The 27,957-nt window shown below is 41.1% G+C and overlaps 1 protein-coding gene across 1 annotated transcript; it reads right to left on the bottom strand.

Annotated features, from left to right (window-relative positions):
- Nucleotides 1-27,090, bottom strand: EMB (embigin). The gene is made up of 9 exons (XM_059694807.1): nt 26,852-27,090; nt 17,135-17,224; nt 11,571-11,757; nt 11,266-11,354; nt 7,106-7,233; nt 4,571-4,850; nt 3,752-3,785; nt 724-778; nt 1-144 (listed from the first exon to the last, which is right to left on the bottom strand). Exons 1-9 carry the CDS (start codon nt 26,958-26,960, stop codon nt 127-129), a joined length of 990 nt encoding a protein of 329 aa, XP_059550790.1. The 5' UTR covers nt 26,961-27,090; the 3' UTR covers nt 1-126.
- Nucleotides 27,091-27,957: the final 867 nt, after the last annotated feature.

The following is a 27,957-nucleotide window of genomic DNA, read 5'->3' as shown; positions in this document are numbered from 1 at the left end:
ATGTTGCTTAAACTTTTTATTCTTTTAAAAATAAAAACTCCGATGTTCTTAACAGGAAGCATAAACAAGGCAGAAATACAAACTCTTTGTACATCTTCCCATGAGTCTTGGCATGAGGCTTCTCATTCATTGGCCCACAGATTCCTGAGTTAAATAAAAACATAATGAAACTCAATTAGCATGTCCTGGTTACTCTATGATGGCTTATCATCACTTCAGCAAAGCAAAACTTGCTGGGAAGGGGGATCCAACTTATTGCCAAACCCGGCAGTTCCTATTCTCACTACTCAGGAGAAAAATGCTGACAATACTATGAAAATTTTTATTCTAATCAGTAAAGAAAATAAGCTAATATTAACCAAAAAGATGGAATATGTCAGAATAAAATAGGACAATCCAGAAAAATTGAGACAGGAAAAAAAATAAGACTACAGGAAGAGTTGTAAAAGAAACTAGCCCATGGTGACAAAAGAAAAACACACACATATATGTAGGCAGTACAATAGCTTTACTTTCATATTGGTTCCCTGGTGGGAAAAAATATGTCATTTATTTTTGTATAACTCTGTTTTCTCCCATAATATTGTAAACAAGCAGACCCACACACATAGTGATTGAGTGGGTCTTTAATGAAACTTTTTTTAAAAAGTAGCTGGGTTAATAGACAGCCTATCTCTATTGGATTTTACCTTTTATTTGGAAGAACATTTAGAAGTAACTTACATTTTTTCTGTACCTGGGGACATTATTTTCTATACCATTGCTATCATCTGATTTCCTGTATTGAAAATAAAGAAAGAAAGTCACTAGATGTTTACACTACATAAAATTAAGTCAGTAACCATCTACATCATGACTATCAGGTTAATGTGAAGAGTAAGTACAGACAGAATTTACTCTTAAAAATGTTTTACTCATAATGTTAATTTTTTATGTCATTGATTATGTTGCTGCAGGTGACAGTAGCAAAGGCCTGTCTATTTTATTCAGAGGGAGAATTACTTCTCCCTAAGCACGTGTGGGGGCTTGGGTAGATGGCTGTAATGTATGTGTTGTTTTGACAAATGCAAGGTAATAGCCAATCAGGAGCTCAGCCAATATATGAGTTACAGGGGCTGTACTTTGACAAGTTTATTGCACTGAATTAGAGGATGAACATGGTTCTTTATCTACCCAATGTGCATCAGAGCAAGAACACATGTCTGGGCTTCAGATTCTGAAGACAAGAGTGGCTAAACTATATAACAAGGGTGTGAAATGAATGCCCTTCTAGGTCTTTTAGGAAGCTTTGAGCTCATCAAGCCATTAATACCAGAGAATAAATTCAACCATCAAATCAATTATGTTGAAATCTGGGGGCAAGGACAGTTAGGTGAGATTGTGTGGATTAAATATCTGAGTGGATGAGATGCTGAGTGAGCTCCTCATTGGACTATGTGAATGAGCACTAAAACTAGCCTGTTTTGATGTTGCATGTTTATACTGTTTTAAAAAATCATTTTCACCAATACACTGTGAATAACTGGCATCTAAGTGAACATACACATATATATACACATTATACATAAAATATATTGATACGTAATATTTGTTCTCTGTCAAGAAAAATGTATCTCCTAGCTAATACATTCTAAAAGAGCATTGGGAAAAGGTAGGTCTAAATGACTTCAAGTGCCCCTGACACTGGGATGAAATCTAAAGCTACAGCTATAACCTAAAGATGAGGAAAATAAAATGCTGTCAGTGATCTCCGTGGAGCAGTATGGGATGGAGAAAATGATGTACAATATCCCAGTTTTCAAAGAGCAGGAAGTTAATGCATTGCACTAGAGACTGAATCAATTTGACATTGCCAAGATATTCTAGAAAAAATACTTTTAAAGTATTTTTTTCAATAGGGTAGGTTACATAAGCAAAAATTAAATTATGAAGAATTGGTCGTCAGTTCCATGGGTTCTGACACCATCCTTTCAGAGTGTCCTATGCCAACCAGAATGTGCTGAGACTCCAGCAGCCTCCTACTATCACTGCAAGGGAATGGGTGGAAACACTGGGGAGACTGAGCTGGGGGAACCAAAGAACTGGGCAAGGTTGTAACGTTTCAAATATCTGTCATGAATTGTATATGACTTTAAGAATAAGAAAGAGATTCCATACATGGGAGCCAGAAAAATGCAAAGTTTAAATTAGTATAAGTAAGATGTTCAAGTTCTCCAAAACGAGGGACAATTAATTCTCTCCCAGCCACGAGAGTCTGTGATTCTAAGGCAACACCGTTGTATTCCTATCTGTGGTTATGGGACTCCTGATATAATGATTTTATGCCCTTAATTTATAAGCTCATATGTATTGGTTTATTTTATCTTCCACATGTGAATTGATTTAAATAACTATTTTGCATAGCATCTACAAATATCTGAATGATAGCCATATAGCTTGCCCCATTCTTTAAGAGTGGCTACTGCACTCACACCTCAGAGCTCCTGTTGACTGATGAAGATAAACTTTAAAGGCAATTTTTTGTTGGTAACATTTGCTCAGGCCTCCAATTTCTTAGGTTTCTCTTGGTTGCTTTCATCTGGTCTTATTTTCTGGTCCCCAGTCCTTGGCTCTGTTACTGAGATCTTTTTTGAAGTATCGTTGGCATACAATATTATAATAGTCTCAACATAGTGATTCAACATTTACATACCTTGCAATGTGACCACCACAATAAGTCTAGTAGTCATCTATCATCATACAAAATTATTACAATATTGTTGACTACTTTCCCTATGCTGTACATTACATCCTGTGGCTTATGTATGGACCTAGAGGGTATTATGTTAAGTGAAATAAATCAGACAGAGAAAGACAAATACCATATGATTTCACTTATATGTAGAGTCTAAAAAAACAAAAAACAAAAACCAATGAAGAAACAGACTCATAGAGACAGAGAACAAACTGATGGTTGCCAGTGGGGAGGGGGAATGGATGAAAACGATGAGGGGAGTAAGAGATACTAGCTTCCAGTTATAAAACGAAGTTGCTAAAGATTTTAATCCCAATCTTGGCCTCCTCCATCACTGGACTCTACACTTAGTTATCTGGTTTGGAGGAACTTGAAGCTCCCAGCTGTAGCACAGAACTGTACCCCTGGCAACCTCTTCCCCAACCCTCCGCATGCTCAACTCTCCACAAAGTGAGCTGTATGAGAACTAGCGCACAATTTGTGTGCTTTCAAAATAGTGACTGACAGAATCCCAGGCCAGTCATTTTCCACCCGACAGGGAATCAGCATCAGTGATTGACAGGTTAAAGAAAGACGGAAGCCCAGGCACCAATCCCAGAGGTTCTGATCCGGAGATCCAGTAAGGTCTGAGACACTGCATTTTTAAGGAGCATCCATCCTAAGTGATCAAAAATATAGCCGGGTTTGAGAATCAGTGCTTCACACAAATAAAACTTCCTTATGGTCACTGAACACCCACGCTAGGTGTTCATAGCCCACACCAAGCCCTTTTACACATAGCATATCATTTAACCCAACAGCCCTATGTTGTAGGTACTACCACTAAACCCACTTTTCCAGGAGAAAACAGTATTCCAATGTCGGCAGGCAAACTCCAGATGGTCACTACAACACGGACACATACAGCGAGTAGCATACATAATATACGCATGATTTTCGCCTAACTGTAAGCATTTATTCTATTTCATATTTATCTGTATTTCACTCAAGTGAAAATTTATAAAAAATACTACTTACAGCTGTTCAATTTGTTCAAATTCTTTCCCATCATCTGTGTAACAAAAGAAGAATATGCATATTAAGATTGGTTTATTATTCTTATGGAGCATGTATGTTTAATTCAACCCCCCCCCCACCCCCAGTTAAGAATTCACTGTGCTATGTCCCCTCTTTGGAATGAAAGAGAGATGAGCGACCTTAGGCAACTGCACCTCCATCCTGTCCTCCTCTTGTACCTAAAATTTCTATCAAGCATAGTCTAGACTAGAGCTTCAAATTCTCAAAACAGGACTGATTGATAGATTCATTACAAATTTATTTAAGTTATTAAAGTTTTAGTACAAAATCAGGAAAGAATACAAAATTTAAGATAAATTATCCAACGGGAAGAACATTGGTTTCTCAACCCATAATCCATCAGGTATAGGCTACAAAACTAGGAAACCGACAGGACCTAGTCTCTATATGAGAACTCTAAAATGTTTGATCAAATATTTTAAGTGAGTTATCTAAATGAAAAAGCAATTATTTGTCTTTGAAATCTTTTCTATTGTGCTATCACAGAATTTCCCAATACAAAGCACATACTACCTAATTGATACGTAGGTGCCAGTAACACCAAAGAAAATGGTGGAAAAGATGTATTTTAGTACTACAATAGTTTAGTAAATTGAAACAGGAAGCTCATCAATACAAGCTCATAGCTCACTGTCACCATTGATTTTAACATAAATATCATTCCAGGTAACAAAAACTAGATGTTTCCCCAAAACTCTGAAGCCCCTGGAATATATTAAGTCATAACTTGAGAATGTTATCTAAAAAAATAACTCCTACCTGGGCGGTTCTTTTTCTTTTTGGTGTACACTTCACAGAGCAGAATAATAGCCACTAAAAGAACAACCTCAGCAGCTATTGCAAGAAATGGTTTGAGGGGCACCAAATACGTCAGCACGACAAGTTCAATGTGGTCTTCACTCTCGCCTAATTGGAATATTGCATGGCACCGGTAAGCTCCCTGATCTTCCTCTGAAAGGTGCATTATCTTGAGCCTTGTTTCATTAGCATTTGTTCCACTGATCACATACTTATCGCTCATTTGAACATCAAGAGGAACCTAATATAAGGAGACATTAAAATCCATTCCTATCATATTGCATGCAAGAGACATGTTCTAAATGGTCTAGTTTTGAGCAAAAGCTATAAGATAAGGCCAAGAGAACCACTTACCAGAGAAAGGCATGTTAAAACTTGTGAGAAGTTATACATACTAGTAACAGCTCATCTTACCAGAGTTTGATCTCCAAGAGGTAACAAGCAAAGGAGAAGTATACTTTGCTGTCAATACTTACCACTGAATGAAACCACAGCACACGGGTCATCATGGGTAAATATTATATGAGAATTAACAGCCAGCTGGATTTCACATTCTAATTCCCGACTAGCTGTTCAAAGAACTTTCCCTTCATAAGCACAGGAATACATTCAACCAACTATTAGATGAATGAAGCCGCTAAATCTGATCATTCCTATAAAGGAAGATCACTGGCTCTGGAGATTGGGAGTTCCTCTGACAGGGACTGGAGATGAAATCTTCCGTCCTGAAAGCTGATGTGAAAGGATGGGTGGACATCCCCGGTGAAGCTGGTGTACGTGGTGGTGTGGGCACTCTCTGTTCTCTCTCTCTCTCTCTCTCTCTCTCTCTCTCTCTCTCTCTCTCTCTCTCTCTCTCTCTCTCTTCTGATATTCACTGGATTTTCCCAGCCACTCAAGAGTCACGCTAGGCTATTTGGGGACTTATTTATTTAATCCATTTAAATTCAATTTTATTCTCAGTCTACTAGTATTTAATTCCTTCACTGCTCTGTCATTCACTTGCACTGCTCAATAGATGCTCACCTGCATACAAATATTCCCAGAGGTTATCTGATGAAGCACTCTCTGTGAGTTTATTATTTGCCCCCCAAATTATAGTAGCCTACTCCCTGGGCGCAGCACTGCCCGTGATGCTGTTACCCATGTGTCTTCTCTAACTCGGAGCTGACGAATCTGAGGGCTGTGTGAGTAACAGGCATCCCAGGGGATTCTGATGCAGAGGGTTGGCCCACACTTGGAAAAAAACACTTGACCTAAAGTTTTGACCTGCACCTTCTTCCCTGCACCTTCTTCCCTGCACTTTTCTCACTTCTTAATCTGACCCATGCTTAGGGCCAAATTATAAGAGAAAATGAGTATAGCAAATGGAGAGCTGCACAGACTACCTTCTAGAAGTTTAATATAATTAGAATTAGGGTATTTTCATCAGTGTCACATATGGATAAATAAGTTAGACTGGGCATTTCCAATATCACAATTGATAATTTTTACATATTTACATGTTTTTAAAAAATTATTTACATATACAAAATGATTGCCTTTCCTAATCAATAAGAAGAGAAGCAGAAATGTTAATGGTTTGTGTACTCCTAGGTGGATGGGAGCTGTTTCTTTGAAAAATCAAACTAAAGTTCTCACAGAATCAGTCACTCTCCCTGTTCTTCAGCAGTCTATGATAGCATCAACTTTGTCAAAGACGGAACTTAATGTTTCAGTTAAGGTGTACACTGTCTCATACTGTTCCTTCTAGAATTACAGCTTGCCTTTACAGAACTGAATTTCTGTGACCATTAGCAGCAGGCAATGGGATCATTTCCTACATTTCCATGCTATTAGAGGCTATTTGGGAGGAAGAAAGAGCCAGAAAGATTTCTTGAATACTCAAGTGTGTTTTGTGGTTTGTTTGTTTTTTTCCAAATCAGATCTTTGAGTACCCATTAATTCCTTAATAGGAATTTTAAGCACTTGGCTTCCCTTAAGCCTCTGGGAGGCCAAAAGAAGCCAAGGCCAGTTACTGGAAGAGCCTAAGTTCAAAGGACCAAGTTGTCATTCTTTTCTGAGATGGTGCAGTTGTACTGCCTCATATCACAAGTGTGTCTGGAGGGAGACAGCAGCAGGAAAGGAAGACAGCCTTTTTTCCAGTTATTTTTATGAAAAGAAGAAAAAAAGAATATTTTTGTTGTTGTTGGGGTTATTTATAAAGTCGTCAAGTAAAAGTGAATTATAACTTTATTTCAAAGAATTTAAATAGATTGCTAAATATAAAAAACAAAAAACAGATAATGGAACATTTAAGAGTATCTTCCAATGTGTAATGTAACAAGCTGAAAACGTCAAATGACAACTCTCTTTATCACTGTTCTTTCTTTATGAACACATACTAAAGAAAAAGATAGCAGACATATAAATAGTCCTTGCAATTCTAAGTCTATTATAATCTTATTATAAAATAAAATTTTTATTTGTTTTCTTAAAATTAAAGAAATATGACCTTACCTGTACACTCCCATTTATACTGTACCAGGTCCAATTTAAAGGAACACACTCTTGGCATTTACATATAAATACAGTTGAATCCCCCACATAAGTGATCACTGGTTTGTTTTTTCCATGAAGTTCAGGGACTAAGAAAAATGTAGAGAAACGTAGATTACTGAAAGAGTTTGAGTAGGGAGAATGTATTTAAGTTGAAGTCAGTTTCTTTCATTTTTTCTCATTAACATGAGAAAGATCAACCCGCTGTAGGAGGAGCCTCCATGAAAGCCTTGCAGATGAAGTAGAGATCTGAGTGTGGCTAAAACCGGGATTCTTTTCTGAAGCCACAGTTTCCTTCCAACCCACAGAGGGCAGGGAGCTACACCTGGGTATCACCTGGGGAGGCACAGCGTGCACGGGGTTGGCACTGAATTTTAACAACGCGGCTGTGATGCAGGTACTTCTAGAGCCAGGCTGGGCTCGCCTTAAACACACGCTGTTCTGAAAGCTACTTTGAAGCTGGTTGTGCTGGGCACCAGTCCAGGCCTTTCTGCCTCCCCAGCCGGCTGATCTCCCAGATATCTCCTCTAAGTTGCAATCTCAGCACGCTCTTTCTGGAAACAGGTTAGGTCATGATTCAGCAGGAAACTATGTGGTGAAATATGATCAAAACATTGACGTTTACTCAGGCTAGGAATCAAAGTGGAAGAAAAGCAATGTTTTGGGGAAACACGGTAGAAGATACCCTTTTTCAGTAAGTGTCTAAGAGGCACAGGCCTGGGAAGCACAGCTGCTAGCTGAGAGGGGCTTGTCAAGAAAATCTTGGGTATTTTATGAAGTTTGGGGGTGGGACACACTGTTGGGCTATTAGACTATCTCAAGTAAGTGTGAAGGTCAGGGTATCGACTGTAGGTAAGTGACAGCGACACCAGAGGGGAACAAAACCAAAATTCTGCTTTCTTTTCATCTCTTCTGTTGGTTTTGTTTTTTACTGTCCTCTGGATTAATGGTCACGATGACAGTCACCATGGCTCTGCCATGCTTTACTTGGCTGATACCAGCCGTGTGGACCGAAATTATAAAATGTACTACTCTCAGGGAACATAACTTGTTAGAACTGCTCTGGAGATCACACATGGTTCTGGGATGCTGCTTACATTTGGAAATATTTATGACTACAAGGACAGGGATACGGTATCCCAATGTGTCTGAATGACCTTTTGGAACTTTGGATAAACTAGGGCACATGAGAGTCTTGGGATTGGAAGAAGCCATGTTTAAAGATGGTGAAGTTGCTGCTTCAGACCGATCTCTGGTCTTTTTTTATACCATCACTCATCTTTCCAGGGTGAAAAGTAATCGCGACATTTGCTGTTGCCCCTCTAACTGGCATCACTAGCCAGACAACGAAGTCAGCAGAGCTTTTGCCCTTTTATAATCTTGTAGTAATTAATCAACCAGCTCTCATAAAGGCAGAAGCAGGAACTGTGCTGATGAATTATTCTGAGAACTCAGACTCATGCACTATAGCTGACTCATGTAGTCAACAGAAGAATTTTTTTGGTCTCAACTTAAAATAGAGAATAAAGCAGGCTTTTCATCCACACTCAACTATAGTGCTGCTAAGGAAAGATAATCCTTATTCTTAAGAAAAGTCATAAGCAATCCATCTGCAGAAAGCATAATAGGGCATCGATAGAAATATATACCATTCTATAAGCCTTATAGATCTAATTAAATAACTATAATATTAATTGTTCTGCAGAAGCCACACATTTTTAAAGTGTAATTAAATAAAATTATTTCTCCAAACAACATTAATTTAGAGGAATTACAAAGAATTATTATTTCACCAAAAAAAGATCTAGAAGGGCTCAACTTATTTTACAAATATCTTCATGATATAGTACATGCTGAAAAGTCACATTAATGTTAAGTGGGATTCAAAAATAATAAACTGCACAGCTGGTGTGTCTCAGTGGTTGAGTTCTGACCTATGAACCAGGAGGTCACAGTTCAATTCCCAGTCAGGTTGTGGGCTCATCCCCAGTGTGAGTCTTGCAGGAGGCAGCTGATCAATGATTCTTTCCCATCATTGATGTTTCTATTTCTTTTTAAAAATATATATATTTTATTGATTTTTTACAGAGAGGGAGAGGGATAGAGAGTTGGAAACATTGATAAGAGAGAAACATCGATCAGCTGCCTCCTGCACACCTCCCACTGGGGATGTGCCCGCAACCAAGGTACATGCCCTTGACTGGAATCAAACCCAGGACCCTTCAGTCCGCAGGCCGATGCTCCATCCACTGAGCCAAACCGGTTAGGGCTGATGTTTCTATTTCTATCTCCCTCTCCCTTTCTCTCTCTGAAATCAATAAAGATATATTTGTAAAATAAAAACAAAAAAATCTCTAATAAACGGAGCTAAACTGCTTCAAGAAAACTATTTTTCAAAGATTCTAAATATTCAGTGCTGATTTCATTCCTCAAGCACTTGATTTCAGACCTAGGCTTAGTGTTGATACTCCATCAGCTTCGTTCTCTCAAAATAGATAGGAAATCAAGAAGCCTTCTTGAAGACCACCTGCCATTAAACCTGTTGGTATATGGAAAGGTAAAATGCCCTTGCTAATCTTCACATCAGAGGTAAGAATGATCACTTCAAATAATAGCTTAGGGACTTTCTTATAAGAGAGCTAATGAGAAAAAATGCAGTTTATTTAATATTTAAACTTTCAATAGGCATAACTAGTATGCAGAAAATAGCCATTTAAAAGGGGAGAAGCAATTTTTACAGTTGTATTTCTTAGAATCACATCAAGTCTCAAGATTTGATGAGTATCTTCTTAAGACCCACAGGTCTTCTTTACTTATTTTAAAGAGGCTCAATACAATGTTTACAAGGACTGTGTGTGCATGAGCATGTGTGTGTACAGGTATTCAATATCCTCTTAACTCATTGGGGAATGAGGGAGGGGAAAAAAGTGTGTGTGTGGGGGGAGACAAAAGGAAAGGGAAATGAAAAAGAAGGAAAGGAATAATGAAAGGAACTGTAGTTTATCCTTCACTAAGTTAAATTAGGCAAATTAAGGAAAGTTAAAAGAGAATGTATATGATCAAAATAATCAAAGGATGATAATAGTTTCTGCCTTTGCAGAGACCGATTTGCATAAACATAAGAATTTATTATATTTACCAAGAAAGAACATTTATAGAACCACATGAAGGAAATGAGTCAGTGAGTACAGAGGGAATACAAGGAGGAATACAGGAGTGAACCATCTTAAATTCCAGTAATGATGAAGCAGGCCATTCCACTACTGATGGGGCCTTGGGAACAGTATCCACATTTTGTCAGGGCAGCTAGCCATACCTGAGAATGATTTCTCGTGTATCCTGGGAAATTATTGTGAAGCAAAGCCCAAAATAGTTAATGTGGTGACAGACCGAGTTTCCGAAATAGCAGCATGGGCATTGCGTTCACTAATCTATCACAGAATGTGGGGTTTTTCATGAAGATAATTATCCAGCTTGAATGGCTAATCTTTATTATGAGTTTGAGACCTTTAAAGTTTTGGTTTAATGATAGAAAGAGTAAAATACTTTGATTTGTCCATTCCCACAGGGAAAGCTGTGGGTTATATTCTGAGGTTGTCCTTACTTGATGAGATCAAAACCAGGCAACCCTGTGTGCATCTTCATAGTATTTTTAAATTTTATGTATCCTTAAATTTCCAAGTCCTAGAGCCACTGATGGACACACAGTTTCACAGTCTAAGCGTACAGTGACTCAGTTACCTGGAGGGCTACTATGAAAGCTCTGAGTTTAGAGCGATGGATGGAAGGATGGATGAATGATAGATTGGTTGATTTAAGATAGATGGATAGATAGGTTCAAGAGACTGCTGTGATTTACAAACAACTTGGCAGCCTGGTCTTTCTAACTAAATCCTGTGCTTTAAACTAGGGCAGGGAAGCCAAGTGGAAGTGGGTTGGGAAATACAAATCCTACACTGGGAAGCACTATTTTAAAGATTGCCACTTATGACTCAATGGAAAGCATATAATTTTCTTTCAGCTGCATTATGTTTAGTATTGTAGTAATATAAAAATTGGGGGATGTAGTATTCTCAGAATAGAGCACTGAAGTTATAACTCTATAAATTATTAGTACTGACCTTTGAAATTAAATGTACCCCTTTGTTCCTTTTCCTCTTGGAAGAAACAAGAATAACTTCCCATTTGTTTGCTATCAATGATGGTAAACCTAAAGATAATTTAAGTTATTAATATGAGCTCAGTTCTCTAAATACTTTCAATGAAAATGAAAAGACTTAGCCATTAATCAAAATTTTAAAAAAGAAAAAAAATTTGTAATAACATTCATGTGAAAACAATGGGAAAAAAATGCGAGTCACAAAAATATTTAGAATTTGACTAGTAATTTTATGTAACCAACCAGCTTAAAACTTAGTGTACTCACATGTATTGGGTATACAGAATGTTTCCTGTTGCATTGATGAGATAATTATTCTCAATAAGTTCATCATCTTTTCTCCAAGTCACGTTTACTGAATTCAGATTCCCAGACGTTGTGTACTGGCACGTGAGTTCTACATTAGAAGGTCTTTGCAAAGTGATATTTTTTTCTACTGCAACATTGGAATATTCTATTAGCCACAAAAGAAAACAAAATCAAATGATATTGTAAAAGCTACATAGAGGGGAAATCCAATATAAAAAAAACCAGTTTAAATCAACAGTAGTGCTCTACTAAGACCATTTCCTCATCTGATATTCCTTTTAGGAATTATTTCTCTGTTAACACCTATGTGGTTCCCTTTGTTATTCTCTTTCATAGGCACTGTTGAGGAAAAGCTCTGTTAAAACATTAACATAATTGCAAAAGCCTTAGGCTGTAATCTTCTTTTTAAAAAATATATTTCTTTATTGATTTCAGAGAGGAAGGGAGAAGGAGAGAAATAGAAACATCAATGATGAGAGAGAATCATTGATCGGCTACCTCCTGAACGTCCCCTACTGGGGATCGAGCCCACAACCCAGGCATGTGCCCTTGGCTGGAATCGAACCTGGGACTCTTCAGTCCACAGGCTGATGCTCTATCCACTGAGCCAAGTCGGCTGGGGATAGGCTGTGATCTTAATCTCCTTAAAATCTGTAGCTGTGAAGGGTAGAGGAGGAAGCAACCTGTGAGTGGTGTCCTGTTTCATATACTTTCAGGCGCTTCTACAATTTGCTTGCTTTCCTATCAGCAAAGCACAAGCATAAAACACGTAGAAAGAGTTTTACCTTTAAGTCTAAAATACTTTGTGGTTAGCCAACACACTAATATGTCCATTGAACTTGGTGCACAATGTATAAGCTTCCCCAGAACTCCACAACTGCAGTAACATAGTTCTGCTTTCTTAGAGTGTTACAAAAGCAGCCATGGCATGTACATTTCCAGGACTTTACCCATTTGCTCAGTATCTGAACTATATTTTTTTAAAAGGCTATTCTTAAAATCATAGTAATTTACATCTGCCTAAATAGTCTTATTTTTATCATTAAAAATTTTAAAGTGTATGGACCTTTAAGCAAATTGTGATCTTTGAAAAAATGACAAGTTAGACCTTAAGGGGTCCAATTGGGTATCATTTTACTTGAAATAAAAGTCTACTTTGACCTATTACAAAAAAGTAAAAAATTTAGAAAGCCTCTTAAAATTTATTACATAGGACATGGTTTAAATCAGGAACTCTTATTAAAAATAGTTAAGTGCACTACAACATGTAAAACTCAATAGCAGCCCTAGACAGTTTGGCTCTGTGAATAGAGCATCAGACTGCGGACCTAAGGGTCCTGGGTCTGATTCCAGTCAAGGGCACATACCTCGGTTGCAGGCTCCTCCCTGGCTTGGGCTCTGGTCAGGGCTGGTGCAGGAGGCAACCAATCAATGTGCCTTTCTCATTGATATTTCTCTCTGTGTTTCTGTCTCTCTTCCACTATCTCTAAAAATCAATGGAAAAATATCCTCGAGTGAGGATTAAAAAATAATAATAATAACTAACTAACTAAATAAATACAACTCAATAATAGCAATAAAACATCTCGATTTTAAAATGAGCAAATAACCTGAATAGACATTCCTCAAGAAAAGAATTACAAATGGCCAACCAATACATGATGGGGTCCTCAACATCACTGATCATCAGGGACATGCAAGTCAAAACCACAGTGGAGACATCACACCTGATAGGATGGCTATTATAAAAAAGATACAAGATAACAAGCATTGGTGAGGATGTGGAGGAAAGGGAACACTTGTACAATGTTGGTGGGAATGTCATTTGGTGCAGCCATTTGGAAAACAGTATGGAGATTCCTCAAAAAATAAAAAAAAATAGAACTTCCATATTATCCAGCAATCCTATTTCTGGGCACCTAGCTAAAGGGGATGAAATCAGATCTCAATGAGATATATGCATTGTCATGCTTGCTGCTGTGTAGTCATAACAGCCAACATAGCAAAACAACCCACGTGTTCATCAATAGAATGAACAAAGAAGTTGTGGTATACATAAAGTGGAATATTATTCGGCTATGACAAAGAAGGAAATACTGCCTTTTACAATAACATGGATGAAACTGGAAGACATTATGTTAAGTGAAATAAGCCAGACAAAGATAAACACTGTATGATTTCACTTACTTGTAAAATCTTAAAAAAAAAAAAGTTGAACTTCTAGAAGCAAAGAGTAGAAAGTTGGTTACCAGGGACGATGGGAGAAGGGGAAATGAGATGTTGGTCAAATGTACAAAGTTGCAATTATGTAGGATGAATTAAGATTTGAGAGCTTGCCAGAACCAGTTTGGCTCAGTGGATAGAGCGTCGGCCTGCGGACTCAAGGGTCCCGGGTTCGATTCCGGTCAAGGGCATGTACCTTGGTTGCGGGCACATCCCCAGTGGAGGGTGTGCAGGAGGCAGCTGATCGATGTTTCTCTCTCATTGATGTTTCTAACTCTCTATCCCTCTCCCTTCCTCTCTGTGAAAAATCAATAAAAAATATATTAAAAAAAAAAAGATTTGAGAGCTAACGTACAGGCATGAAGACTATATTCATTAATATACTTGATAATATTTTACTGAACACTGGAAATATGTTAAGAGTAGATTTCAGGTTCATTCATCACACACAAAAATAACTGTGAGAAGATGATATCTTAATTAGCTTGACTATAGTATCATCTCACTATCCTATATAATAAAAGGCTAATATGCAAATTGACTGAAAAGTGGAATGACTGGTCGCTATGACATGCACTGACCACCAGGGGGCAGATGCTCAATGCAGGAGCTGCTCCCTGGTGGTCAGTGTGCTCCAACAAGGGGAGCACTGCTCAGCCAAAAGTGGGGCTCAAGGCTGGCAAGTGCAGCAGCGGTGGCAGGAGCCTCTCCCACCTCCATGGCCGTACTAAGGATGTCCAACGACCCACCCCCCACCCCCACAGTACATGATTTCATGCACTGGGCCTCTAGTATATATATATATATATATATATATATATATATATATATATATATACATATATATATATAATCATCATGTTAAACATGTACACTTTAAATACAATTAAAAAATATATATTTAAAAAAATAATAGATCTCAAATGCAAATCTAAATCACAGGTGGGAATACAACACAATATCATAAAAACATTAATTATCCCCAAATTAATCTACAGATTCAGTGAAAGAGGATGATTGTCATGTTGGTCCAAAATTTTCAACTAATGTATTACATCTGAATTTTCCTACAAGAAAAATTTTATTCTAAAAGAGACATCAACTTATAAAATGCCCAAAAAGAAAAAGAAAATAATATTAAAAGTAACTGTTGTAAGCACCATATACAGACAAACCTGAGTAATCAATATTGTTGCAAACATTCCATTTATAAAGTGGGTTAAAAATCCTAGTGATAGCAGTGAGAATAAAGCCTAAAGTCACCATAAATTCATTTCAGATTAGAATTCTGTATTTCACAAAAGACAGTTCCTACAACCCAACTTTCTGATGAGAAGGCAACAGAACAACAACCCGCATGTAAATGTCGTCTTGACAACCAGTGTTTCAAAATGAATGTCAAATCTTTTGTCAAATAAAAACAAATCCGGACTTAAATAAGGGAAAACTAGATTCAAAAAGTCTATTGCACTATGAGCATGCTCCCGACTTGCAGTTGGATCTGCAAGGATCTCAAAATCAAAACAAATAGGCCTTTCTTTCACAGGGAGGGAAAGCCCGCTGGCAGGAGCTTTTGAGAGGACATTGGACAAACTAGTGGGGGAAGCACACAGCATGACTGGGCTGTCATGCACTTAGTGATTGTTCAGACCTGGGCAAGCCCAAGTTCAGGGGCCTATGAGGAAGAGAAAACTTCCTGACTCAAGTTCATCAGGCCAACGTGAAGGTAAGCAAGCAATGTACTGCGAACACTTGATGCCTTTGTAACAGTTGGGATACTGGTTTTAATAGCAGTTGCAGAATGAAAGAGTAGTTAGGAGTTAAGCTCTCCGAACAGGTTAAGTAAGTAAATAGCCAGCCCAGCAGCAACTAAAAAGTCAAAGCTTGCTCTCGCCCCAAGCACCTTCCTTCCCCCGGCGCCTGCTGGACTGGAAGCTGAAGGGTGTGATGGTGCCAACATCCTCGGGCTGGTCAAAGGATTGGCAAATGTATTATTCACATGAATTCCCTTAAACATTTCATCCAAATGGGGAAACTCACCAGTAGAACATGCAAACAGTAAAAAAACAAGTAAGAATACATCCTAAATATTGGAATGGGGATATTTGGGGGCAAACAGAAGTTTCACAGTGTCATAAAAATGTTCTATGATAAAGTGCAGTGCAAACATCCCTTTGGAATCAGATGGGGGAGGAAAAGGCTCACCTTTCCTGATAAACAGAAGTACAGGAACAGTTTTTCAGATGAGAGGACATATCATTGGATAAAACTCGTTATTGACTCACTGAACAGGTTTAAAGTATTTTAAATGCTACTTGAACTTTTAATATTGTTACTCAAACAGATAATGCTTCTTACTCATTTAAAGAACTCTAAGATTGCTTTGAAACACTGGTGGTCAAACCCAAAAAAACATGAAAAGGGGAAGCAGAGCTGAGTTTTAGCCCAGAATTCTTTACTCATTTTTCTCCTCCATTGTCATGGGCTCCCTGGGGCATCTTCAAATGAGCTGCTGAAAGGTCCTTCACAAGATACCTGAGTTCTCCTCTCAATGCAGAGTGATTTGAATGGATACACCAGCAAGAACTGTATCAGAGTACCTGCAAGTCAGAATTAACCCTCCTCTCCCCCCAGTGTCCCTTTTCCGGAGAGCCTTTCTCAGCTCCCATGTCTAGACGAGCTGCCTCTTCCTTGCACCCAGAGCCCAGCATCCTCATGGCAGAATCCCCATTCTGCTATATGGTACTATATATACTGTACAGATACTGTGATTGTATAAGGCAGTGGTCGGCAAACTGCGGCTCGTGAGCCACATGCGGATCTTTGGCCCCTTGAGTGTGGCCACAAAGTTTCAATCGCACTGCCCGCACGTGGTATTTTGTGGAAGAGCCACACTCAAGGGGCCGCAGTTTGCCAACCACTGGTATAAGGGCCTGGTGTGTTTCTCCCAGCAGACCACGAGCACGGATTAGAACTTCACAAGATAAAATGCAGTGGCTTAATGAAAAATAAAAGCTTATTTCCTCATCGTATTATTAGAAATATGAGCCTGGCCTGTGTTGCTCAGTAGGTTGTGTGTCCTCCTGTGCACCAAGAGGTCACTGGTTTTATTCCTAGTCAGGGCACATGCCTGAGCTTCTACGCAATCCCCAATAGGGGGTGCAAGAGGTGGGTGATTGATGTTTCTCTCTCATCAATGTTTCTATCTCTCTCTCCCTCTCCTTTCCTCTCTCTCTAAAATCAATTTTAAAAAAATGTACATATTTAAAGAAAAGAAATATGAAATATGATAGATTTACCAGTCAGGGATAGGTTGTGACTCTCCAAGGAAAGGTTGGAGTATCTGGCCAGCATTTCTTCTCGAGCAGGTAGACTTGTAAAAGGTGAAGCTGTGAGAAAAAGAACAGGTGATTATATATTCTTATCAAGATTAAGTGACTATCTCAAAGCCAGTTTCCAACAGCTAACAGCTAACGTGTTATATACTAGTCATGAAAAATAATGATTTCAGGAAGATCTGATTAGCTTTATATGCTCCACAGATATTCAGAAATATATCGGGCTATTAAGTGTGATGACATTTTCAATTGTTTCTGTGGTCTTTATTTTTTTAAATGAAAAATACCTATTGATTTACACCAAGTGGCTTTAAAAATAACTTTAATTTTGTTATCCTACAATTTGTAGTTTCTTTATAAAATATAAATGAAGACATTGAGGGATTAGATAAGAGTGGAAGGATAAGGCAAGGCATGCGGAGGCAGAGAAGATGAGAGAACAGGAAGCACAGGATGGCCCTAATCAGGGGCATTAGAAGGAACACAGAGCACTGAGCACGGGGACACTGGGCCCAGGGACAGAGGACGCAGCGATGTCCAGTGAGTCCTGCTCTCTTCCTCTCCAGCTGCGGCTCCAGTGCAGGGGCCTCCTCGAAATCAACTTTTCTCTGTCGTTTGCATCTTCTTTTGAAAACTTTTAGCACAGAAACAAGTTTTGCATTTCAGCCTCTCTCACTGGCCTGGAACTTCCTTTCTTACACTGGCTACTGTTTCTCTGACATCGGGGCCCCAGACCTGACCTCCTCTGAAAACTACTCCAACTCCATCAAACAACTCAGAGAAGAAAAGTAAAGGCTCATTATTGTCAGTTTGGCTGCATTCCTTAAACTTCATTCAGTTTACATTAACCCTGGCAGGTTTTGCTTCACTTTTTTGTACTTCGCTCAAAATTAATTTCCAGTTATTTCCCTTTCTTCTCTGTATGAGAAATGGTATCAAAGTGAGCGGTTGCTTTTGTCGCTTCAGCTTGCACATAGCATTTACAATATGGCCTAAGGAAAAAAAATCTACCCAGCAGAACCTAATTCTCCTGGTACAGGGTGTTCCAAAGGCATGGTCCCTTCTCCTGCAGCTTTGGAATGTGGAATGCACTTTCCCATCAAATCATCCTTAACGAATGAAAGCCATAAATCATACTCCCTTCTGGCAGTGATTATGTAGGAAAAGATACCTGAGGGTCTCACTGGGCTGCCAGAAATACAAGACCTTTCCTCCACCCACATTTAATATTCATCATTCTCTCTGCCTCTCAGACACACATGCGCACATCCTTGTTGCCCAAAGGCTGTCTTTTCCTAATGAAAATGCTTCTTTTCCTTCTTGGGCCTAGTGCACCAAGAGATGTCGGGAAAGAGAAAGTATCTCAGGAAGGTCCAGGCAGATGGGGTGGGAAGGAAGGAACTGATCTACTCCAGCATCGGCCCCAGGAAGATTGCACAGCACGGGCTCTAGCTCTGCCTCCTTGCTTTCTCCACCCAGCCCACGCAGAACAGTAGACAGGGGTTCACACACTCCTTATCCCTGAAGCAGCATCCTTTCCAGAAGGCCTGACATCATTTATTATTATTATTATTATTATTATTATTATTATTATTATTATTATTTACCCACCCTGTAAGCAACAATAAGAAGTGACAGAAGCTGAAAAAAAATTGTTGTCATTCTTCTTGTTTGACGTAAATGACTATAGAGAGCACCTGACACATGCTTGACGCTGATGAGCGTGAAGCTCAGTGAGCTGGGTTCCAAGAGGTTGCATGAATCATAGCAACATCAGTGTAGACCTCAGTGTGTGTCAGATTGTCATTAGGGCGTAAGAGTAGCCCTCATTGGTAGTACTGACTGTAACCAGCCTGCATATTTCATACAAGTGGGAGCTACAGAGTGGGAAGTCTGATCTACATCTTCGAGGGACTGTGGAGGTGCAGTGGCGGGGGGGGGGGGGGGGGCGAGGGAGGACTAATGATGAGGAGATAAGGAGATGAGCTCCGAGGCTGTGGTTATTCTCACCAGGACCTGGATGGAAGGGCTCACCTAGGACCTGAGTTAGAACAAGGAGAGAGAGGAGTCTAGGCTTGGGTTGGGCACAATCTGAGTGTAGAGAACTTGAAGGAAGAGAAGGAAAAGGAAAAACCAAGCTTTGAGAATAGGAAAGTTTGGGTAGTTCCAGAATATACTAGCCATCCTGACCACTTCCAATTGCCAGATCATGTGACAAAAGTACAATCCGATGTCTATAAACCAGCTTTCACCTGCCTCCTGACGTCCTGTTCCCTTTAAAGCATTCATGTTGATCAGGCTCGAACAAGCCCCAAGTGCAAAAGAATATGCATGACTGTTGTGATTTTTGTCTTGGGGAAATCCCTTTAAGAGGCAACATATACAAACATCCCAAGTGCAAGAGCAGGGCCATCTGTAGAAGGTGTTAGACTAGTAAAAGCAAGGAGTTATTTGTTCAGCAGAGGTCTTTTTTAAGCAAAACAGGGAGAACAGTAAACCTATTGCTTTCAGTTGGCAGGAGGCTGATTAGCAGATGCTGGTATTTGAAGGAAACTGGCAAGAAATGCAGGCAGACGTGGCTTAAAAACTTCCCTAAAAGGATTAATTAGGTTGTCACAAAAAGAAATACAAAATGGAGAAGCAGGAATTCTGTATCCTAACCCAAGTTCCACTACTGACTTGTTACTTGGGGTTTCACTTCATGGAGAAAGAAGGGTGAGCAAAGTTATATAATATTGAGTGATGGTGCCAAGAACTTGCAAGCATTCCTCCAGTTATGATACTCTCCCATTTCCTAGTCATTGCTGGAAATTGTCCACGGGGCATTATTTCCCAGGTGGTAACAAAAATGCCAACATCTGATAGTTGTGGCAGAAATGAAAGGTTTGTTTTCCTTCCTCTGCAGGGGCGGTGGCTGGAGCTGTATCATTCCCATGATTGGCTCCGTCTTTACACAGCCATCTTCCCTCTGTGGTCTTTACACGGCCATCTTCCCTCTGTGGTCTTTACACGGCCTTCTTCTCTCTGTGGCTGTGTCTCTGTATCCAAATCTCCCATCTCCCTCCTTTACAAAGACCACAGTCATAGCGTGAGGGCTCATCCTAATTCAGAGTGACCTCAATTTACCTCGATTACCTCTGCAAAGACCAGACTCTCAAATACGGTCCCCTTCACAGGTACCAAGGGTCAGGGCTTGACCATTCCTTTTTGTGGTACACGGCTTGCCCATTGCATCGGGATGCTGTTACAGTGACAGTCCTTCACAACAGAGAATTATCCAGTCCAAAATGCCAAGGCTGCGGAACCCTCACTTCCAAAAGGGTACATCCTCCACCCTGATTCTTCAACAGCGTGGTTTTCTGTCATCATCCATGGCCCTGTGGCCCTGAGTTCCTGTTCTGCATCCTTTAGATGCAGAGATTTTGCTAGTAAGCTGCGACATTTCTTGCAACCCTTCTTTGCCTTTTCTCCTCTCCTCAAAACTAAACATTCATTTAGAACTGGAACAGAAAGGGGCTGGTGCTTCTTGGTCTTCAAAGTAGTCCACCCCTAGCAGAACCTTTGCGAGGCCTGGCCATGCCCTCCTCCTCTCCAGCGGCAGCCTCCTCTACCCACCTGCACATGAACCCTGCCCCCAGCAGCCAGGCCACAGCTGAGGGGCAGAGCCAAGCAGAGTGCAGGGCAGCTCCCCACACCTCCCTCCAGAAAGGGTCTATTTTGGTGACCACTTAAGAAGAAGCCCCAGTTGTTGGATGGAGTTTTGAAATGCAAAACAGGAAGCCGGCCCTGGCTACTAGCTAGCTCAGGCTCTTGGCTCCATCACAGAAGCACTTCAGGCTTCGAGATCAATCCAATATCACATCTAAATTCTCTTTCAGGATCTCAGGATTATCCTATATAATAAAAGTGTAGTATGCAAATTGTCCCCTCCACTGGGAGTTCATCCGGGCATTAGACCAGGGGGTGGAGCAGGTGGGGGGGAAGGGAGGGAGGCCCCGGCCAGCATACGCTAGGGACCCAACCAGTGCACGAATTTAATGCACTGGGCCTCTAGTGTAATTATAAAGCTGTAAAAAAAAAGATTTTATCTTGGGAGTAGGGATACATTAGTAATGACATGACCACAATAACTTTAAAAATGCCAGAAAAATAATTTTCAATTAAAAGAATAACACCATTTTTAAAGACAGCATCTATTCTTTCTATAGGAGCAATGCATTATTTGAGTCATTTTGTTATGTGTGAACAGTGACTATTATTAGGAATGGAGAGTTTATTTTCAACAAAGCATTGTGAGGTTTTTCTTCTATATCATTGTGTGTGTCCTAAATTGTTTCTTTTTATGGTTCACATAATGTTATGAAATATGTGAGGCCAGCTGTACAGAAGTAACTTCAATAGATTACAGTTTAGGACAAACTACCTTAACACATAATCTGCTGCTGTTTGTAAACAAACACTCCTTTGGAAAATGTACCTAATTACATACACTTATGACCATTTCTCAATTATTCCCTATGGTTTAATGTTAAACTTTCTCAGAAAGAGCTGAAATTCTTTTGGCTTCTTTTCAAATAATCTGGAACTAACAGAGAAGTTTCAAGTGCAGAGTGAACATTTCCCCTGAACATTTGAAAACAAGTTGGTGCCCTGATGGCCCATTCCCCTCTAAGACATTACTGCATATTTTCCACAGAGGATCTACCTCACATCTTCCCAATTCTGCTGTGAAAATAGAGAAACAAGCATATGTGCACTCCCCTCTCATGCCACACCTCATCTGAGTTTCAACAGAAGTCCTTTTGTTGAAATGTACTTTTTAACAAAAGGTTCCAGCTCAGCTGTTGTGTTGCTATCAGTTGTCATGTCCTTCTGTTTTCCTTCACTTTGGACACTTCAGTCTCTCCTGACCTTTTACGACCTTGATGCTTGTGAGAGGAACAGGAGAGCTGCTTTGTAATGTGATTAGATTCAGAGGCAGCTTCTTTGGCAGGAATATCTCAGGGGTGACCATGTTCTTCTCATTGCATCCTGTTGGATGGCACGCCATCTTTACTTCTCTCTTTACTGATGATTTTCACTTTGATCATTTGATTAAAGCCATATCTGGCAGGCTTCTCTACTATAAATGTATTTTTTCTCCTTTTCATCAGTAAGAATTTTGTGTGATGTGACTTTGAAACTATGTAATATTCATCAAACTTTTACTTAATTCATTTAATTTATATCGGTATGTACTCATGAATACCCATATTATTCAATGGGCATTACTCAGTGGGTACTAATGGTACTAGTCCATTAGTATTACTATTTATTTTGATGCCCAGTTTGGCCCAGCCTTGTCCAGTGGGAGCTCCTTCCCTCTGGTCCTGTATCCTTTTGATATCACCCATCATGCCTTGAGCACTTCATTGCTTCTGGCACAAGATGTTCCAGGCTCATCTTATATTTTCCCCACCCCAGTCCTGAAATCAGCCATTTCTCCAAGAAGTCCTAGCTACTGTTAGTAAAGAATGGTATTTCGACTCCAGTGCTAAGTACGGTTATTGCTATTGGGAAATCTCCACTCCATCTCAGCGGACAGAACTAAGAATATATGCATGGTCATTTATACACACGCATACTATAGGTATAAAGTGGATATAAAATATATCTTCATTTAAATACACAGCATATGCATCATACCTAGAGTTATACACACATTCATATCTATGTATTTACTTATACAGATGTAGACATAAGAGTGAAATAGATGTTTAAAGTTATGAATTCATTCTAATGCTACAAATTACAACCCAAGGTTCATTCTAGTTTCCTTTTTCTTTCTTAAAAATGTTTTATTCAATTTACTGGGGTGACATTGGTGAATAAAATTATGTACATTTCAATTGTACACTTCTATGATGAGTGATCTGTATATTTCCTTCTCTTCTAGTGAAAAGTCTGGTCCTTTTCTCCTTACTAGCTTTACTCATGTGATCCATCCATCCCCTACATGTAACTAATCTTCCACTACCACGCCAGGCCCCAAAGAGGTCCTGCCTGCTCTCCTGCCTCTTCACCTTCATCCCCTGATCAGGGCCAGAAACACGTGTCAGCTGGGCTTGCAAAAAGCCCTGGTCACTGCTCAGTTCCTGGCCATTCTCTGTGGGAGCATCCGCCCTACTGTGCTCAGACCCTAACACACCACCTGAGGCCGCTCTCCTACCTGGACACCATCCTGACCCGGCTAGGCCTCTAATTCCCTGATCTGGGCCCCTCTGGCTCCTACAGTCCAACAAGGGAGGATACTTTCTGCATTTCCCCTCTTCAGGGCTACAGGAAGGGCAGCACTTTGGGAAGGGAAGGAAGAAGAGGATAGGAGGCGGGGCAGAAGACCAGGAAGGAAGAGACGACAGTTAAATTAATTCTTTAAAAAAGGTTGTGGTGCAGATTCCATTCCCCGTCAGGGCAGATACCCAGGTTGCTGATTTGATCCATGGTTGGGTAGGTATGGAAGGCAACAGATTGAAGTTTCTCTCTCATCTCTCTTTCACTTCCTCTCTCTAGAAATCAATAAGCAGATCCTTGGGTGAGGATTTTAAAAAATGTTCATATAATGTTTAATGTGATGATAAATTTAGGGTCAACATTTTGATGCATCAGATACAACCCTGTTAAAGATAGGATTCCAATTCACCTGTTCCTTTAAACACTTTAAACACCTTGAAAGGTTAAAAACTGGTAAAGTTTTCTACAAAGATACAGACTTACGCAATGTCAGCACGTCTAGGTACTCGAATAATATTTATTCCAACAAATATTTACTACTAAGCAGTTGCTTGGGTTGGGGGGCGGGGGGAAGCGTATAGGAAGGAAGCAGGGGGTTGATGGAAGAAGCATATAGGCCATCTAACTCTCGAAGTTAAAAGTGATCATTTCAAATTACTCCCCTGAAAACATTTTCCAAAGGGTAAACAGGACCCATTCTCTTAATTTGTTCCATGTAATAGTAATAACAATGATTTCTGAATATTCCTATTCAAATCATACTTCTCCCTTACAAAGGCATTTTACATTTCATATTGAACTGAAACAGTCTACAGGTTAGGATGAATCCTTGTGCCTAACTTTATTCTAGGACTTGCACTGTGTCAGCAAGCTCTTCAGCTCAAGAGGAGCATCTAGATTCACTCACTCTGCTCTCTGTTGGTGGTTCCAATCTTTCCTAGACACACCCAGTCACCCCAGAGCCACAACCGAGTCTCTGTTTAGGAAAACAAGCTTTGGAATTGGGCTGAACAATGCTAAGTTTCCTGCTCTACTACTTAATTAATTAAGTGTGCTTTGGCAATGATTTAACTTCACTAAGTTCCAGTTTCCTCATCTCAGAGTCAGGGTCAATAAAAGCCAACACACAGTGCTATAAACTGCATAATGCAGTTATGCAAGGCACACAGTTGTTACACAGTTAATAGGAAAAAGTATAACCATTTTTAACATTAAAATTTAGCCAAAAGTCTTTGGTTTATAGAACAGCTGTACATAAGTAGTTCTAAGCATCTCGATTAAAAAAAAAAACGGCAGGAAACTTCACACTGTCCTTTAGGAAACAGGAAACTGAATCTCATCGAGATCAATGCAGAATCTATAAAACAAGATGAAGTTGCCTGACAACTTTTAATTCTTCCTTAAAATTAGATGCTAACTGCATGCCTTTTCTGTGGCATAATTTTGTCGTAAGAGAAGCTGAAAGGACAACATTGACACTGTACATACACAGATGTTTGCCATACATGCATACACTTTATTTGCTAATGTATTCCACGGTTGTTTTTTGCCTGCTTGTTTCTCTTTAGAAGTCCCCTCTGCATGTCAGGTTAAACCTGGGCTCCTTGGTGCCAACAGAATGACTAACTGCCCAGAAGGGCACTCTTGAGGATGACATATCCCTTTAAAGCCTAGGTTTTCCACCTGCTCGGGATCACATGATTAAATACATGGAGGAATTTAAAAACTCCAGGTGTCCAGGCTGAGTCCCAGGCCAACTGAATCAGAATATTTATTTATTTATTTATTGGTTAATCTTCACATGAGGATATTTTCCATTGATTTTTAGTGAGTGGAAAGGGGAGGGGGAGACAAAGAGAGAAACATTGATGTGAGAGAGACAGACATCTATTGGTTGTCTCAGGATCGAGCTTGCAACTGAGGTATGTGCCCCTGACCAGAATCGAACCCGGGACCCTTCAGTCTGTAGGCTGACACTCCACCACTGAGGCAAACTAGCTAGGGCTGAATCCGAATTTTTGAGGGCAGGATCCAGGGAGCACTTTTACCAATAAGTTCCCTGGAAATTCCAACAAACAGCCAAATCCCGCAGCAAAGTTCCAGGAGTAACCCAGTGTTCTGGGGTGAATGAAGGGTGATGCGGGGATGGAGAACCAAGGAAAGCTGGGGGGGAAGGGGGGAGGGTAGGAGAGAGGCAGGGGTGAAATGGCCTGGACAGTCCTTTATGCTTGGTGTGAATGGAAAAGAGATGCGGGACAAGGACATTTAGAAACTGAAGCAGCCCAAAATATTGTGTCCAAGTTGTGAACAACTGGGCCTTTGAAAGGACATTTATTAAAAAAGAAAGAAAAAAGAAAAGAAGAATCATGTCCTTTGATTACCTTTCCATCTTCCTAGTATCTGATGAAAAAAATCTGCTATAAGCCCATAAAAATGAATTCCTACGGAAAGCTGAAAACCCTGTGTAGCATAATACTCCGATTTCAGTTAACTGATGGGCAGTATTTGCCAGCTAGAGGTGGTCTGTTATCCTAAGTGGCTGCTAACACTGACATAACACAGGAGTGAGTAGGCATTAGAAAACAGGTTAGGTGGAATGCTTTTCAACTAAAAAGTAATTCTAAACAGGTGAAGCCAAAGATGGCAAATTTGGCGTTGGTTTTGATAATATTTTGCCCACAAATACCTCTTTCAATTTGTCTTTAACAAAATAACCAAACATAAAACTTCACTTTCAAAGACCATGGTGTCAAAGACAGTCTCTCTCTCTCTCTATCTCTCTCTTTCCCTCCTCCCCCTCCCCCCCTCCCCCCCTCCCCCCCTCCCCCCCTCCCTCCCTCCCTCCCTCCCTCCCTCCCTCCCTCCCTCCCTCCCTCTCAGTTGTGCGGCTTTGTTTGATTGTTTGGTTGTTGCTGCATTGCTGTTTCGCACCCTCAAAGACAACCCGCCTGCTGGAAGAGAGTAGGTGCTATCTCCATCTTACTATGCATTCAAATGCAGGGAGGTGGCCTGGGTGAATGTGGCTTTCAGAATACAGACCGCACTTTCCCAGAAGCCAGTCCCTGCCTGTGGTTGCCACCCGCCCTCTTCTCCGGAAAGGAGACACTGCCCTCCTCCCACCGCCCCCACTCCCAGGCGCTGTGGGTTCCAGATTCACGCCCTGGAGGGGAGGTCCCCTACCCGCCCCCGTCCCCTCATCCAGCTCAGATAACCCCGCTTGGCCAATGGAAGGCGCGGCCCTCCCTGTCCACCTGCATCCCCAGCATCCTCGCGCCCCTTCCCACCCAGTGCCTGGTGCGCGCACGGGCCACGCACACCTCCCCCGCCCCTTCCTGCGCCCCCGCCCCTCCCGGGTCCTGCACCCCCTTTCCGCGCCCTCCGCCCCTCCCGGTCCTGCACCCCTCACACCTGGGGGATGGTCATCCGCGGAGCTCGGGCACACCGCCGCCAGGAGGCACAGGAGGAGCAGCGGCTGGGGCGGCGCCCTGGGCCCCCGCAGGCGGGGGAGGGCGCACATGGTGCCCCGGGGTCTCCCTCGGTCCTCGCCAAGGCAGGTCCCTTGGCTGCCGTAGGTGCCCGGAGCACCTGCGCACACTCGCCAGTGGTCCAGCGCCCGACGCCAGTCCGGGGGCAGGAAGCGCAAGAAAAGGCGGAGTGGGAGGCGCCGGCCCGGTGCCCTGCCCAGTGCCCTGCCCTCCTCCCCTCCCCCGGGGATTCTCACCACGCCCGCAGATCCATAGCTGCGCAGGGCCTCCATCCACGATGTGACTCACAGCCGGCAGCCCGATTGCAGCAGGGGCACCCGGATGTGCGGTGGCCACTGCCCAGTGCAGCCCGGCCAGCCTCTACCCTGTGGGATCTGGCAGGTCTGGGAGGGGGAGCGAATTTGCTCAAGATGTGGGGCAGGGGATGTCTCGACCCATCTCCTGGGGTAGAGGTTGAAATTATGTATGTACATATACGCATGTATATGTGCCTGTATATGTATGTGTAGTATATGTAATATTATAGTGTAATATATTCCTTATAATGTCTGCAGACTATTTGCACTTCACTTGAAGTAGGTTCCCGTATTTACATCCATCGATGGGACAGATGAGAGTGTGAGAACACCGTTCTGCTCCCCGCACCTCTTGGGTATTAGGGGGACTTGGGTCTGTGCTGGGAGAGGCACAGCCAGCTGCCTGAGTCCTGGGCTCCTCTTTCTTTGCTGGAGCACCAGTGGCACACAGCCGCCCCTCCAGGCCCTGGAGGCTTAAAGGCTCTCTCCAGAGGGCGTGCCAAGGCCCTAACGTGTGTCTGTTTTTCTTTTCCTTCTGTTTGCCGAGCCTAGCAGATTTGAGGAGCCACCCAGAGCTCTGGAAACAAAAACTTCTGAAAATCCCTCCTGTAACCCATGCAGAGCCGTGGGCCTGCTTGGGACTGGACCCGTTTAGGATGCTATTTACTCAGCAAGGCTGGAGCTTGGAATTTTCAGTGCTCTCGACCAGATAAAAGGAAACAACTAAACCCTA

Source organism: Myotis daubentonii, chromosome 4 (genome assembly GCF_963259705.1).
Source record: "Myotis daubentonii chromosome 4, mMyoDau2.1, whole genome shotgun sequence".
Lineage (NCBI taxonomy): Eukaryota > Metazoa > Chordata > Mammalia > Chiroptera > Vespertilionidae > Myotis > Myotis daubentonii.
This window is presented reverse-complemented; position numbering and strand designations above follow the sequence as displayed.